The 16373-nt window shown below is 42.5% G+C and overlaps 1 protein-coding gene across 1 annotated transcript in view; it reads right to left on the reverse strand.

Moving 5' to 3' along the window:
• ACSL5 (acyl-CoA synthetase long chain family member 5) overlaps nucleotides 1-16373 on the reverse strand; it is a 101163-nt gene that overhangs the window by 23608 nt on the left and 61182 nt on the right. The window contains exons 12-17 of the mRNA XM_073684730.1: nucleotides 16177-16311; nucleotides 15961-16095; nucleotides 5884-5979; nucleotides 5501-5573; nucleotides 3571-3659; nucleotides 3055-3171 (exon numbers count right to left, since the gene is read on the reverse strand). Coding sequence (XP_073540831.1) covers nucleotides 3055-3171; nucleotides 3571-3659; nucleotides 5501-5573; nucleotides 5884-5979; nucleotides 15961-16095; nucleotides 16177-16311 — 645 coding nt within the window. The remainder of the gene's footprint in view (nucleotides 1-3054; nucleotides 3172-3570; nucleotides 3660-5500; nucleotides 5574-5883; nucleotides 5980-15960; nucleotides 16096-16176; nucleotides 16312-16373) is intronic.

Raw genomic sequence — 16373 nt, forward strand, 5'->3', positions numbered from 1 at the left:
CTTTACTCTGCTCGGCTCGGTTCTGCTTTGCTCTGCTCGGCTCTCCTCTGCCCTGCTTTACTCTGCTCGGCTCGGTTCTGCTTTGCTCTGCTCAGCTCAGCTTTGCTGTGCTGTGCTCTCCTCTGCCCTGCTTTACTCTGCTCGGCTCGGTTCTGCTTTGCTCTGCTCGGCTCTCCTCTGCCCTGCTTTACTCTGCTCGGCTCGGTTCTGCTTTGCTCTGCTCGGCTCAGCTTTGCTTGGCTTTCCTCTGCCCTGCTTTACTCTGCTCGGCTCTGCTTTTTGCCCTTGTATATAGAGACTTGTGACTTGCATCTGATCTTAACACAGTAATGTCACATCTGATGCATCACTTCCATTACTAGTTCACCGCCGCCAGTGCGGGGTGCAGTACTGCAGCAGTGTGTATGAGGACAGCCACTAGGGCAGAGGATGGGGGGCACTGTAGAAGTCACTTATTTGCAGCAGGTTGTAAAGTGAGCTGTCCCTCTTTTACTGAAGGCAGCAATGAGTTCAGCAGATGATGAATGGACGGTAACAGTAGGAAAAGCAGATGAAATCCAGATCCGTACAGTGCGCTATTTCTTAATTGGATCCACAGGGGGTTCTGGTATTTTTGGCAGGAATATTAGGGTGTCAGGACCCCAATGTGGACAGACCCTCGCACCACATTGCACTGGTCTGCAGAGCATCTCTATGATGCGGTATTCCGGCAGTTTCTAGAAACTTTCCTAGAAATCCCTTAATGTTTGTTGCTTGGACTGACGACCGCATCGACCCAGACAAGAAATCTGTTACCACAATCCAAGATCGTCAATGTTTCCTGGTATCGGAGCTCCAGAGCCAGAGACAGACGCACATTTCTGTGAACTGCCCTCAATACGATGATTATTAGTCCTAGGACGGCTCCATAGGGGGTGACTCTTATAAATCCATCTAAACATATCTGGAAGGCTAAACCACTGCCACTATCGAAAAAAATATCCACAACTGTCGCATGTGACAAAAAAGCAAGGAAATTAGGTGCAAGACTATAATACGAGGATTTTGGCGGCATTCAACTCCAAATAAATAGCATAACGGTGATAGTTAGTGATGAGCGAGCATACTCGCCACTGCTCGAGATGCTCGGAGCTCCCCGAGTACTTGCGCGATGCTCGGGCGGGAGTTCGGGTCCCCGTCCTGCATATCTGGCGCTATTTAGAGCACCAATCATGCAGGGATTGTCTGCCACTCACTGTAATGTCACAGCGATGGTGGTTTTGGCATTACAGTGATTGCCCAAATCGATGGGAACAGTGCTCACAGTGAAACATGAAAAGCCGGCAATTCAGCAGCGGCATACACCGGTACCCGACAATTTAGAACCGAAAGAATAGAGTATCACACATAGATTAGATAGATAGAAACATGTCAGTCACATATATAAGAAGTACAGTGACAGTGTTGGTTACTGTACTTGTCATTTAGTGATAAAATAAAGGATTTATTAAAAAAAGAATTGGCGTGGGGTTCCCCGTAATTTTAGTCTCTAGCGGAGGTTAAGCAGACGGCTGGGGCAGATGTTTGAAGCCTGGGAAGGGGGTAATACCCACGGAGCTTCCCAGACTACTAATATCAGCCCCCAGCTGAATACCTAGCCTTTACCAGCGATTAAAATGGTGGACCCCCCAAAAAAATGATGTGGGGTCCCCCCTTTTTTAATAGCTAGCAAAGGCTAGGCAGACAGCTGGGGGCTGATATTAATAGCCCAGGAAGGGTGCCATGAATATTGGCCCCCTCACAGGCTAGAAACACCAGCCGTCAGCCGCCCCAGAAATGGCGCATCCATAGGATGCGCTAATTCTGGCACTTAGCCTCGCTCTTCCCACTGCCCTGTAGCGGTGGCAGTGGGGTAATAGGGCTGGGGTTGATGTCAGCTTATAATGCCAGCTGACATCAAGCCCAGGTTAGTAATGGAGAGGCGTCTATAAGACACCCCCATTACTAACCCCATAGTCAAAGTTACAAAAAAACACAAACACCCAGAATAAACTCCTTTAATTGAAATAAACACACAATTCTTTATTGTTCTAAATTAAGCCATACTTACCATCACGCCCATTCCAGGTGAAGCCAACGATCTCCTGCAATAAAAATAAAATAATAAAGCAACCTCATCCTTACCTTTCCATGGTTCCCAGGACGGCTCCAGCTCTGTCCAGTGAACTCAGCTCACCTCATTTTAATAGCTAGTAAAGGCTAGGTATTCAGCTGGGGGCTGATATTAGTATCCTGGGAAGCTTCGTGGGTATTACCCCCTTCCCAGGCTTCAAACATCTGCCCCAGCCGTCTGCTTAACCTCCGCTAGAGACTAAACTTACGGGGAACCCCACGCCAATTTTTTTTTTAATAAATCCTTTATTTTAACACTAAATGACAAGTACAGTAACAAACACTATCACTGTACTTCATATATATGTGACTGACATGTTTCTATCTATCTAATCTATGTGTGAAGCTCTATTCTTTCTGTTGTAAATTGTCGGGTATGGGTGTATGCCGCTGATGAATTGCCGGCTTTTCATGTAATACATTCTACATTATTCTTAGTTGTTTTCCTTCATGTAGAATTAACCTACAAGGAAAGAAAGGGTTTATTTTCATTCCGATATTTGTGTCCCATTGACTTGCATTGGTTTCCGGTATCGGAATCGGGCGATATCCGATATTTTTTGGGTATCGGTCCGATCCAATCCGATCCGATATTTCCCGATATCGGAAGGTATCGCTCAACACTAATGATTACTGGACGTATGAACATAGCATTGAAAAGTGACAAAGCAGCCGAGACTTGGATACATGAGATGGAGCTGTGCAGGATACATTGTATCCCCCTCTGTCCCAGGCTGCTCTCCTGCTGGGGCCCCCTGATAGCACAGCTGTAGGGGGTCCAGACACATACTACACCCCTATAGCCCCCCTGCTTTATAAGAGGCATATCTATCAACGTGACAATTGGGGGCCCATGGTACTAATTTACTCCAAGAATATTAAGCCAGAACCCTGTGTACTTACTGGAAGCCACTTCCCGATATCCCCTGTGTGCAGCCATCCCTCCTCATCGATGGCTTCTGCCGTCTTCTCAGGGTCCTTAAGATATCCTTTAAACACATTAGTGCCTTTAATGCAAACCTAAGAACATAAAAACAAAGAAAGCCTGAAGTGGCTGATAACAGGGAGTAATAGATTGCAGTCACCTCTCCTATAGTCGTCTCCCCAGTAATGGCTGATAACAGGGAGTAATATATTGTAGTCTCCTGTCCTACAGTCTCCTCCCCCAGTAATGGCTGATAACAGGGAGTAATAGATTGCAGTCACCTGTCCTACAGTCTCCTCCCCCAGTAATGGCTGATAACAGGGAGTAATAGATTGTAGTCTTCTGTCCTACAGTCACCTCCCCCAGTAATGGCTGATAACAGGGAGTAATAGATTGTAGTCTCCTGTCCTACAGTCTCCTCCCCCAGTAATGGCTGATAACAGAGAACAGTAGCTGCTGTGCACTGTCCTGTATTCAGCCCACATTGTCCTCACCTCTCCTTCTCCATTTGATGAGAAATAATTCATATCCGTCACGTCCTCGAGCTTCAACAGATTACACGGCAGCGGGGCCCCTACGTGTCCTGAAAGACATGGTGTCACCCACATATACTGAGGCGCGGTACAGCCCAAGCTCCAGGCTTATCTTATCACTTTTTATACAGTGACATGTAGAAGTTTGTGCACCCCTGGTCAAAATTCCTGTTATTGTGAACAGTTAAGCAAGTTGAAGATGAAATGATCTAAAAGGCCTAAAGTTACAGATGACACATTTCCTTTGAATTTTAGGCAAAAAAATAAATCTATTGTAATTTTTTTACATTTTAAAAATTACAAAAAGGAAAATGGGCCGATGCAAAAGTTTGGGCACCCTTGGAGATTTGTGACCAAGATTTCACACCTTAATTAGCCCGTTAGGGTTATGGCTTGTTCACCATTATCATTAGGAAAGGCTGGTGATGAAAATTTCCCATCTTTATAAAACCTCGTCTAACCTTGTGCCAACAAACAGCAGCCATGGGTTCTTCTAAGCAGCCGCCTAACACTCTGAGAATGGTGGAGGCCACAAAGCAGGAGAATCTGTAAGAAGATAGCAAAGTGTTTTCAAGTTGCCCTTTCCTCAGTTCAAAATGTAGTTAAGAAATGGCCATTACCAGGAACAGTGGAGGTCAAGATAAGGTCTGCAAGACCAAGCAACATTTCAGTGAGAGCTGCTCATAGGATTGCTAGAGAGGCAAATCAGAACCCCCGCTTGACTGCAAAAGACCTTCAGAAAGATTTATCAGACTCTGGAGTTGTGGTACATTGTTCTACTGTTCAGAGACACCTGCACAAATATGGCCTTAATGGAAGAGGCATCAGAAGAAAACCTCTCCTGCGTCCTCGCCATAAAATTCAGCATCAGAAGTGTAAAAGAACATCTAAACAAGCCTGATGCATTTTGGAAACGAGTCCTGTGGACCGATGAGAGTAAAATAGGACTCTGTGGTAAAAATGATCAAAGAATTTCAGGAAAAGAACATCTCGCCAACCATTAAGCATGGGGGAGGATCAATCATGCTTTTGGATTGTGTTGCAGCCAATGGCACGGGGAACATTTCACAGGTAGAGGGAAGAATGGATTCAATGAAATTTCAACAAATTCTTGATGCAAACGTAACACCATCTGTAATACAGCTGAAGGTGAAAAGAGGATGATTCTACAGATGGATAATGATCCTAAACACACGTCAAAATCCACAATAGACAACCTCAAAAGGCGCAAGTTGAAGGTTTTACAATGGCCCTCACAGTCCCCTGATCTGAACATCATTGAAAATCTGTGGCCAGACCTCAAAATAGCAGAGTATGCAAGACGCCCCAGGAATCTCACAGAACTGGAGGAATTCTCCAAGGAAGAATGGAAGAGAATCCCTCAAACAAGAATTGAAAGACTCTTGTCCGGCTACAAAAAGAATTTACAAACTGTGATACTTTCAAAAGGGGGCGCTACTAGGTACTAACCATGCAGGGGGCACAAACTTTTGCATCGGCCCATTTTCCTTTTTGTAATTTTTAAAATGTAAAAGATGAAAATATACATATATATTTTGCCTAAAATACAAAAGGGAATGTGTCATCTTTAGGCCTTTTAGATCATTTCATCTTCAACTTGCTTAACTGTTCCCAATAGCAGTCATTTTGACCAGGGGTGCACAAACTTTTACATTCCACTGTATCTGCATTTCTAGGAAAGCTGAGTGACAACCGACATATCTGACATTGTCCCCAGGCCCTAACTAGTAAAAAGGCTACAAAGTAACATCTCGGGCCGCTCATGACACGGTAGGTGGCCGATAGCCCCTGCAGAAGCCGCGATGGCGGCCATATTGGTTGTCACTCAACCGATCCTGACAATGACTCAGTCGGAGCTTCAATCTCTCACCTGCCGTCCAGTCTCCGGGGGTGGAAAATGAGCAGCCGGCGCCACATTCTGTCTGACCGTACGCCTCGAAAATCTAAAATCACATTAGGTCCTTGTCATACGGAGAAATCAATAGAATGTCACCAGTCACAGGAAAATGAGTCACTGTTCCTTTAATACCACGCCCAATTCTCATAAGACACATTTTTTGGGGGGCAGGAAGAAGAAAATCTGGACTCCTCCATAGGGAGACGCCACAGATGTCCCTGACACATATGTATAATTAAAGGGGAGCTCCAGCTGAAATGTGGCTGGTGACTCAGAAATAAGCGGCATAATACAGGAAGGAGGTGTTATGGACTTCCCCTTTAAGCATCACAGTGCTATGATTGAGCGTAATTTACCTGACTGCCCAGGGCGGCTCTCAGGAAGGACAGGACGTTCCCAGATATGGGGGCTGCCCCCGTTACCATCACCCGGACACGTCCACCCATAGTTTCCTGGCAGAAAGTGATAGAATATACAATTATGTAAAAGACGAAACATCAAGAAACAAGTTACCAATATGATTATTACAGGTACATAGGATGCAGAAGTCACTAGAAAAGCTGCCCAAGCCAACAGGGGGTTATCGCTGATCATTTAGCCCACCAGGAATGTTCTTTCTGAATTATTGGACCAACAGGATGGAAGTTATTTTTGATTCCCTCAAACACCAATCATTATTAATTAACCACAGGACCAACAGGAATGTTAGTGCTAAACCACTGGACATCTACATATATTATCCTCAGTGCAAGACATATGAAAGTTCCGCATACGAGTGAGAGAACACATTAGGGATATTAAAGCTGCGAGTACAGCTGAGGATATCTCTATATTGAAAACCATCCCGAAACACTTTAGGTTATATCATAAGTGTAACACTGATGAAATCAAATTCATTGGAATAGATAGAGTTCTTTGTGGCATCAGGGGTGGTGACAGAAAGAAAATCTTGGCCCAACGAGAATGTCGTTGGATCTTTACTTTGAATACCATGTCCCCATCTGGACTTAATGAAAAGCTATCATTTTCACCTTTCTTATTAAAATCAATCCGCGTTATTCAATACACCTCTCTCTCCTATCTGTTTTTAAAGTGTATGTTATGTTTTAAATAATTATTATTATATATATTTTTTACTTATTTGTTTTCTCATACTTTATAGTTGGATACGATTTGATGTCTATTTATATGCCCTACCTATCGATGGACGTGATTTCAACCTTGTATATTTCTATGGGACCGTGTAAGGAATGGAGCGCTTATAAAGGGGAGGAAAAAGAGAAAAATACAGTCACATGTCTGGAAATGCAGAGGAAATATGGGACTATCCCCTTTGGGACCACATATGCTGATATATATTTGAGGGTTGTCCCATGTAATGAGATGTATATGTTTTCTTTTCTTCTTATATGAACTGTGACTGTCTTATTTGCTGTCTTTTTAAGCTCCACTCCCGGTCCCCTATTCTTAAATATTTCATTATACTGGTTTTTGATTGAACAAAGAATAAGTCCTGCTTTTCACCTTTTGCCCACAAGAAAGATGGCCTATTGGATGTGCGCACGCGTAGCGGGCTCCCGCAATACCATTTCCATCTACGGCATCCATATGATGCGACGCGGGAAGTGACGTCACAGGAAATGCTTTCCTGACCCGCGCCGTCATCAGGATAGCCGGAAATGGTGTGTGGATACCGGGACCCCGCTTGCGTGCGCCGCTACCAATGGCTGCGGCAAGGAGGGATATATAAAGAGACATGGTGACTACATACACATCACACTGCCCCCCGAGGAAGCCCACCACGCGAAACGCGCGTCGGGGCGCGATCACAGTGGACAGATATGGGTAAGCGTCACTTACATTTATTATTTTTTGAATAAACGCATAAATATACCCATATACTAGTGGCTTTAATTGACATTGGTAGTTATATGTAGCACAGTGGTACCATTATATGAGCCCATGCATGCTTGCACGTTTAATGATGCACACTATTTTTTTCTGTGCTAATTTACATAGAGGATCTCTTTTGCACTGTCTATTTAGCCCCTATGCCTTTCTGTGATCGTCTTTTTCATGTATTTCTCACTTTCATACCTATTTACCTGTATCTTATACTTTTGTAGTGTTTTTTTAATGTATTCTAATAAAATATATACCTTTTAATCTATCTGTTTGCACTCATCGTATTTTCTGGGGTGTACCATTCTTCTTATAGGTCTATATATATTGTTATATGGTTAAATCCCCACTGTTTCCATGAATGGGACATTATGTGAGTTTATTACCCGTTGCGTAGGTAGTATGCATATATTCATTATACTGTGTATTTTCACAGCTATCCAACCTGAACGCATGGATCATAAGACACGTGAGAAAACGTGGCTTACTAAACTAGATGAGGTATTTGGTGAGGAATCATGTGTGGTTTTAAAAACTGGAGAGACTGAGGATTTGATTACTAAGTTAAAACAACTTTACAGTAAGAAGACGCGGATTTGGTGGAATAAAGCTTTTCTAGAAAGATATATTACTAAGGGTCTGATTCCTCGAGGCCTTCGGGTTCAGGTCTTTCCCTCATATACAATGGAGGATGATGGATTTAAGAAGGCCTGGGAAAATCTGTCATCCAATTGCTCCAGAGGATATATGGAATTACTAATTAGATCTAATATAACCACTCTGGAAATGGTTGAGAGTGAAATCAGTTCAATCCAGGCGACCTTGACAGAAAAACTTGACATCGAAGCATTGGCAAAACTTAATAGGGATTTAGAGGGTGACTTTGCGAGATGGGAAAAAGAGATTGTGAACTCTAAGTCCAAAAAATATCAGAGGGATCTCCTGGATTACTCTGAGAACCATGTGTATAGATGGAGGAATAAACAAAGGTCAAATTATGCAACCCCTAGATCCCGGACACATTCTTTCTCATCTTTATCCTCTGTTGATGAGGATCCCTCTACAAGCGGTCAGTCTACCAATACATATAAAGAGCGGTTTGGTCAGGGAAGACAAGGACCAAATAAGGGCAAGAGTCAGAACAAACGTAAAATAACACCACCCCAGTCTAAAGAAAAAAAGCCCAAACAAAGCAACAGCTTAGAGGTAATTAATCTTTCAGAACATATACTTACCGACGCACAACGAGAGGTACTTAGTCTGGGTCTTACTTTTGTTCCTGATAATAATTTTAACTCTTTTTCAGCAATAAAAGATTTACAACTTTTTCTAAGGAAAGTAATCTTACGAAAACTTCACACTCATCCGGTGAGTGGACAGGACCTAAATACTCCACAAGAGGAGGAAGCATTGGCAGTACTAGAGGAATTGGCTCAAGAGAATATATCGGCTGCAATAGGTACCTTCCCGTCCTCGGTGCTACCCAGATCAACCACCTTCCCCCCTTCTCTCTGTGTCCCCAGATAGAAATATTTAACAAACTTGTCACAGAGGAATTCAAAAGGATTCCCAACTGGATGAAAAACGACAATCTAACGGGGATTCAACGGAAAGCCCTCAAAGAATTGAGGGATATGAAGGACGTAGTCATAAAACCAGCAGACAAGGGGGGGAATGTGGTGGTTTGGCCGGCTCGGAGGTATGAGAGGGAGGCCTTTAGACAGCTGAGGGACCGTGAGGCATACACCCCTCTTACCCACAATCCTTTGAGTAATTTCTCGCACAGTCTAATTGTTATTTTGGAACGAGCATTTGTACAGGGGATTATCCCCAAAAAAATATTTGATGGGCTGGTGGTACAATATCTGGTGGTCCCTACATTTTATTTACTACCAAAAATACACAAAAATGCTCTTGAGCCCCCGGGACGTCCGATTGTCTCTGGCATTGGAGGGCTTTGTGACCCTGTGTGCAGGTTTATTGACCATTACCTGCACCCTTTGGTCGATACTCTGCCCTCCTTTGTCAGAGACACTACGGATGTCCTTAGGAAAATGGACGGTTTGTACTTGGATTCAGACATGATTCTTGTTACCGCAGATGTCGAGTCTCTGTATACCAGCATCGATCATTCGGATGGATTGGAGGCAGTGGAGTTCTTTCTTAGTATGAGTAACTTAGATTCGGCACTATGGCACCTTGTGTTGGAACTCCTGGAATTTATTTTAACGCACAACTTTTTCACGTTCAAGGATCGGTTCTTTTTACAGAGACGAGGCACTGCGATGGGGGCGGCGTGCGCGCCGTCCTATGCCAACCTCTTTCTGGGTTTTTGGGAGAGGGAGGTTGTCATGGACGGTGCGGGTGCCTCCCCCCATGCGCAGTGCTGGTATAGATATATAGACGATCTCTTTATCATCTGGCAGGGTCCCGAGTCTGAGCTTCATGACTTCATGTGCGAACTTAATAAGAACAAAAGGAACATTAAACTTACTTATAAATATTCAAAGAAAGAAATTGATTTTTTGGACGTGAAAATTAGAGTGCAAAATAATGGCGCACTCCAGACAGATGTGTATCGGAAGGAGACATCGGTCAACTCTCTTCTTCATGCAACGTCGGCACATACTGTGCACACAATCCGTGCTGTACCAACAGGCCAATTCCTTAGAATGAAGCGTATCTGCTCTTCTGAAGAGACCTTTGAGGCTCAGGCTCGGGATCTATCTGATCGATTCCTTGAGCGTGGATACAGTAGGAGAGCCATTAAGCGGGGTTACCATCGTGCCAAAAAAACATCGAGAGATTTATTATTGGCGAATAAAAGCAAAAATAATAGGAAAGACCCTCCTCTAAGATTTATCTCCACGTATAATAATCAATGGGTAAAGATGAGACAAACATTACAAAAATATTGGTCAATACTTACCTCAGAACCAACCTTGAGGAGAATTCTCTCTGATTACCCATTGCTCACTGCAAGGAAGAGTCCCAATTTGAAGGATATCCTTGTAAGGAGCCATTATGTGGCAAATCCTCCAAATCTGTTCGGTGCTGGTCTGCAGAGATGGGGTTGCTTTCCATGTGGATCTTGCATGGCATGCAGAAACATCAATAGAGCCACTAATTTTGGATCCTCTGATGGGGGTAGGGACTACCGGATCACTCACTATATTTCTTGTAGCACGAGCTACATCATTTACCGGGCCACTTGTACTTGTAACCTCCATTATGTGGGTCTCACGTCTCGTGAGTTCCGCATACGAGTGAGAGAACACATTAGGGATATTAAAGCTGCGAGTACAGCTGAGGATATCTCTATATTGAAAACCATCCCGAAACACTTTAGGTTATATCATAAGTGTAACACTGATGAAATCAAATTCATTGGAATAGATAGAGTTCTTTGTGGCATCAGGGGTGGTGACAGAAAGAAAATCTTGGCCCAACGAGAATGTCGTTGGATCTTTACTTTGAATACCATGTCCCCATCTGGACTTAATGAAAAGCTATCATTTTCACCTTTCTTATTAAAATCAATCCGCGTTATTCAATACACCTCTCTCTCCTATCTGTTTTTAAAGTGTATGTTATGTTTTAAATAATTATTATTATATATATTTTTTACTTATTTGTTTTCTCATACTTTATAGTTGGATACGATTTGATGTCTATTTATATGCCCTACCTATCGATGGACGTGATTTCAACCTTGTATATTTCTATGGGACCGTGTAAGGAATGGAGCGCTTATAAAGGGGAGGAAAAAGAGAAAAATACAGTCACATGTCTGGAAATGCAGAGGAAATATGGGACTATCCCCTTTGGGACCACATATGCTGATATATATTTGAGGGTTGTCCCATGTAATGAGATGTATATGTTTTCTTTTCTTCTTATATGAACTGTGACTGTCTTATTTGCTGTCTTTTTAAGCTCCACTCCCGGTCCCCTATTCTTAAATATTTCATTATACTGGTTTTTGATTGAACAAAGAATAAGTCCTGCTTTTCACCTTTTGCCCACAAGAAAGATGGCCTATTGGATGTGCGCACGCGTAGCGGGCTCCCGCAATACCATTTCCATCTACGGCATCCATATGATGCGACGCGGGAAGTGACGTCACAGGAAATGCTTTCCTGACCCGCGCCGTCATCAGGATAGCCGGAAATGGTGTGTGGATACCGGGACCCCGCTTGCGTGCGCCGCTACCAATGGCTGCGGCAAGGAGGGATATATAAAGAGACATGGTGACTACATACACATCACACTGCCCCCCGAGGAAGCCCACCACGCGAAACGCGCGTCGGGGCGCGATCACAGTGGACAGATATGGGTAAGCGTCACTTACATTTATTATTTTTTGAATAAACGCATAAATATACCCATATACTAGTGGCTTTAATTGACATTGGTAGTTATATGTAGCACAGTGGTACCATTATATGAGCCCATGCATGCTTGCACGTTTAATGATGTACACTATTTTTTTCTGTGCTAATTTACATAGAGGATCTCTTTTGCACTGTCTATTTAGCCCCTATGCCCTTCTGTGATCGTCTTTTTCATGTATTTCTCACTTTCATACCTATTTACCTGTATCTTATACTTTTGTAGTGTTTTTTTAATGTATTCTAATAAAATATATACCTTTTAATCTATCTGTTTGCACTCATCGTATTTTCTGGGGTGTACCATTCTTCTTATAGGTCTATATATATTGTTATATGGTTAAATCCCCACTGTTTCCATGAATGGGACATTATGTGAGTTTATTACCCGTTGCGTAGGTAGTATGCACATATGAAAGCCTGCATAGAGTTTGCTCAAAAACACATGAAGGACTCCCAGACTATGAGAAATAAGATTCTCTGGTCTGATGAGACGAAGATAGAACTTTTTGGTGAGAAGTCTAAGCGGTATGTGTGGAGAAAACCAGGCACTGCTCATCACCTGCCCAATACAATCCCAACAGTGAAACATGGTGGTGGCAGCAACATGCTATGGGTGTGTTTTTCAGCAGCAGGGACAGGACGACAGGTTGCAATTGAAGGAAACATGAATGCGGCCAAGTACAGAGATATCCTGGATGAAAACCTCTTCCAGAGTGCTCTGGACCTCAGACTTGGCCGAAGGTTCACCTTCCAACAAGATAATGACCCTAAGCACACAGCTAAAATAACAAAGGAGTGGCTTCAGAACAACTATGTGACCATTCTTGACTGGCCCGGCCAGAGCCCTGACCTAAACCCAATTGAGCATCTCTGGAGAGACCTGAAAATGTCCGTCCACCAACGTTCACATCCAACCTGACGGAACTGGAGAGGATCTGCAAGGAAGAATGGCCGAGGATCCCCAAATCCAGGTGTGAAAAACTTGTTGCATCATTCCCAAGAAGACTCATGGCTGTACTAGCTCAAAAGGGGGCTTCTACTCAATACTGAGCAAAGGGTCTGAATACTTATGACCATGTGATATATCAGTTTCTCTTTTTTAATAAATTTGCAAAAATTTCTACATTTCTATTTTTTTTCAGTGAAGATGGGGAGCAGAGTGTACTTTAATGAGAAAAAAATGAACTTTTTAGAATTTACCAAATGGCTGCAATGAAGCAAAGAGTGAAAATTGTAAAGGGGTCTGAATGCTTTCCGTACCCACTGTATGTGAACCACATGGCCAATACGAATGTTAGTACAGAACCACTAGACCTCCAGGGGCTTCCATTACTAAACCAGAGAAACCATTGATGACCAGAGAAACTATTAGAATAACTGAACTAAGTGGGATTTTAGTACTGAACCACTGGACAACCAGGAATGGAATTATTTGACCAACAGGGATGTTACTCCTGAGCTCCTTGGCCAGTTAATGTATTATTAATGAATGACAGGGTCAACAGGGATGTTAGTACTGAACCACTGGACCACCAGGGCTGCCATTACTGAAACACTGGATGATCAAAGAAACTATTAGGGCTATGAAACCAACAGAGAATTTACTATTTAGAGAGGACCTTAAACCAATTTTTTTTTCGTGTTGTACTGAACACAGATTTAATAGTGGCTGCAGAGCGGAATATAACTCTTTTGTGCAGGAGGTTAGACCAGGAGATAAAAGCTGTATCCTTACATCTCACACACTGGGAAACCTGCTCTCAGGTATGATGGGAGGAGTTTTTTTTTCTGTTGTGTTACTGTCTGCTTATGATTGGTCAGCATCATACAGGGAGCAGAAGGACACGCCCCCAGTGAAACCTGCCTGATAACACCCACTCGGACTTAATATATTTTTTACTTATTAGGTGGCAAATACTTTGATTGCTGCAATCTCTGCAACAGAAATGTTAAATAAAAAAAAAAATGTTTTATTCTGCTCTGCAACCACTATTGTATCCTGTGTCCAGTTCAATATGTACAGTTTGGTGAAAGATCATCTTTAAGTACTGGATCACTGAGTAATCTATTAGAACCACTGAACCACCATTAATTGAACCATAGCATAACGGATGTTAGTACAGAACCACATATAATGGGAGATGACCACAAAACCATCAGAACCACTGGACCAACAAGAATATTGTAACAGGACCACCAGGCCAGCAGGGATGTTAGTTCTCAAATACTGGATCACTGGGGATGCTTCTACTAAACCACTGGATTCTCACAGATATTAGAACCACTGGGAGATCACAGCTTTTTAGGGAAGCACCAGAAACGGTATTACTGTACCACTAGACTACCAGGGATATAACAAATCCCTTGGCCGAGCGTGGATGTCCAGTGGATCACCAGTTATACAGTTGAAACTAGAAGTTATTATTATTATTAAGTTTAGATACACTATATAAAAAGACACATCTGCAGGTTTTTCTCAATATCTGATATGGAATCAGAATAAACCTTTCCCATTTTATGACAATTAGGATTATACCATAATGTTTAATATTTGCCAAATGCCAGAATAATGAGAGAGAGAAAGAATGTTTTAAGGCATTTTTATTACTTACTGCAAAGTCAGAAGTTTACATACACTAAGATTACTCTGCCTTTAAACAATTCTGGACGGCCCATATGATGATGTCATGTGTTTGGAAGCTTCTGATAGTTTTTTTGGCAACATCTGAGTTAATTAGAGACACACCTGTGGATGTATTTTAATGCACACCTGAAACACACTGCTTCTTTGTGTAGCATCATGAGAAAGTCTAAAGAAATCAGCCAAGATATCAGGAAGAGAATTGTGGACTTGCACAAGTCTGGCTCATCCTTGGAAACAATTTCAAGATACCTGAAGGAGCCTCATTCATCTGTACAAACAATTATATGCAAGTACAAACAAGATGGGAATGTCCAGCCATCATACCGCTCAGGAAGGAGACGGGTTCTGTGTCCCAGAGATGAACGTGCTTTGGTCCGACATGTAAATATCAACCCAAGGACAAAAGCAAAAGACCTTGTGAAGATGATGGCGGAAGCTGGTAAGATTGTATCACTATTCACAGTGAAACGAGTACTGTATCAACATGGGCTGAAAGGCCACTCTGCCAGGAAGAAGCCATCACTCCAAAAGAAACATAAAAAAGCCAGATTAATGTTTGTAAATGCACACAGGAACGTAGACCATAATTTTTGGAGAAAATTGTGATCTGATGAAACTAAAATTTAACCTTTTGGGCATAATGACCATCGTTCCATTTGGAAGAAAAAGGGAGAAGCTTGGAAGCCTAAAAACACCATCCCAACTGTGAAACATGGGGGTGGCAGCATCATGTTGTGGGGTTGTTTTGCTGCAGGAGGGACTGGTGCACTTCACAAAATAGATGGCATCATGAGAAAAGAAGATTATGTGGCAATACTGAAGCAACATCTCAAGACATCAGCCAGGAAGTTACAGCTTGGTCGGAAATGTGTCTTCCAAATGGACAATGACCCGAAGCATACTGCCAAAATGGTAACAAAGTGGCTTAAGGATAACAAAGTCAGTGTTTTGGAGTGACCATCACAAAGCCCTGATCTCAATCCTATTGAAAATTTATGGGCAAAGCTGAAAAGGCTGCGAGCAAAGCGACCTACAAACCTGGATCAGTTACACCAGTTTTGTCAGGAGGAATCGGCCCAAATTCCACCAACTATTGTGAGAAGCTGTGGAAGGAGATCCCAAACGTCTGACCCAAGTCATTCAGTGTAAGGGCAATGGGACCAAATACTAATGAAATGGACGGAAACTTCTGACTTTGCAGTAAGTAATAAAAATGCCTTAAACCTTCTCTCTCTTTCATTATTCCGGCATTTGGCAAATATTAAACATTATGGTATAATCCTAATTGTCCTAAAACGGGAAAGGTTTATTCTGATTTCATGTCAGATATTGAGAAAACATGGAGATGTGTCTTTATATATAGTGGATGGAAACTGCTGGTATCAACTGTAGCTATAAATCTACTAGATCACTAAAGATGAGCTCCTGCTTAATTATGTATTCCGTAATATAAGTTTTCTTATAATTCTTAGCTCCTGTTTATTTTCACTCACTTGAACCTTCTTGAATATTAGTTTATCCCAAATGCTGTCGTTCCGGATAATTCCCTTCTTCACCTCGGCAAACTTGCAAGTTGTAGCCAAGTTCAGCAAGAACTTCTTGGTCGGAGTCTCGGCCCCACTTTGTATCTGGGGGGGAAATAATGTTTCATTTATTAGAAATATCAAACTTCTAATACCAATCTATGGGAGATCGTCCCCTCCTGGTACCTTGTCATAAATCCGGTTCAGCAGTCGGGGGACTGTAGGGAAAAACGTCGGCCTCAGTGTTTTCATATCATCAGTCAATACTCGGATATCACCCTGAAAAAAGCCCACTTTGGCGCCAGAGCAGAAGATCACTGTCTGTCAGAGGAAACCCAAATAATATGAGGATTATATAGTTCTGATCATAAGAAAAGATGAGC

This window comes from Phyllobates terribilis, unplaced genomic scaffold (assembly GCF_046119375.1).
Source record: "Phyllobates terribilis strain yellow unplaced genomic scaffold, ASM4611937v1 Scaffold_5__5_contigs__length_657084704, whole genome shotgun sequence".
In the NCBI taxonomy this organism is placed as follows: Eukaryota; Metazoa; Chordata; class Amphibia; order Anura; family Dendrobatidae; genus Phyllobates; species Phyllobates terribilis.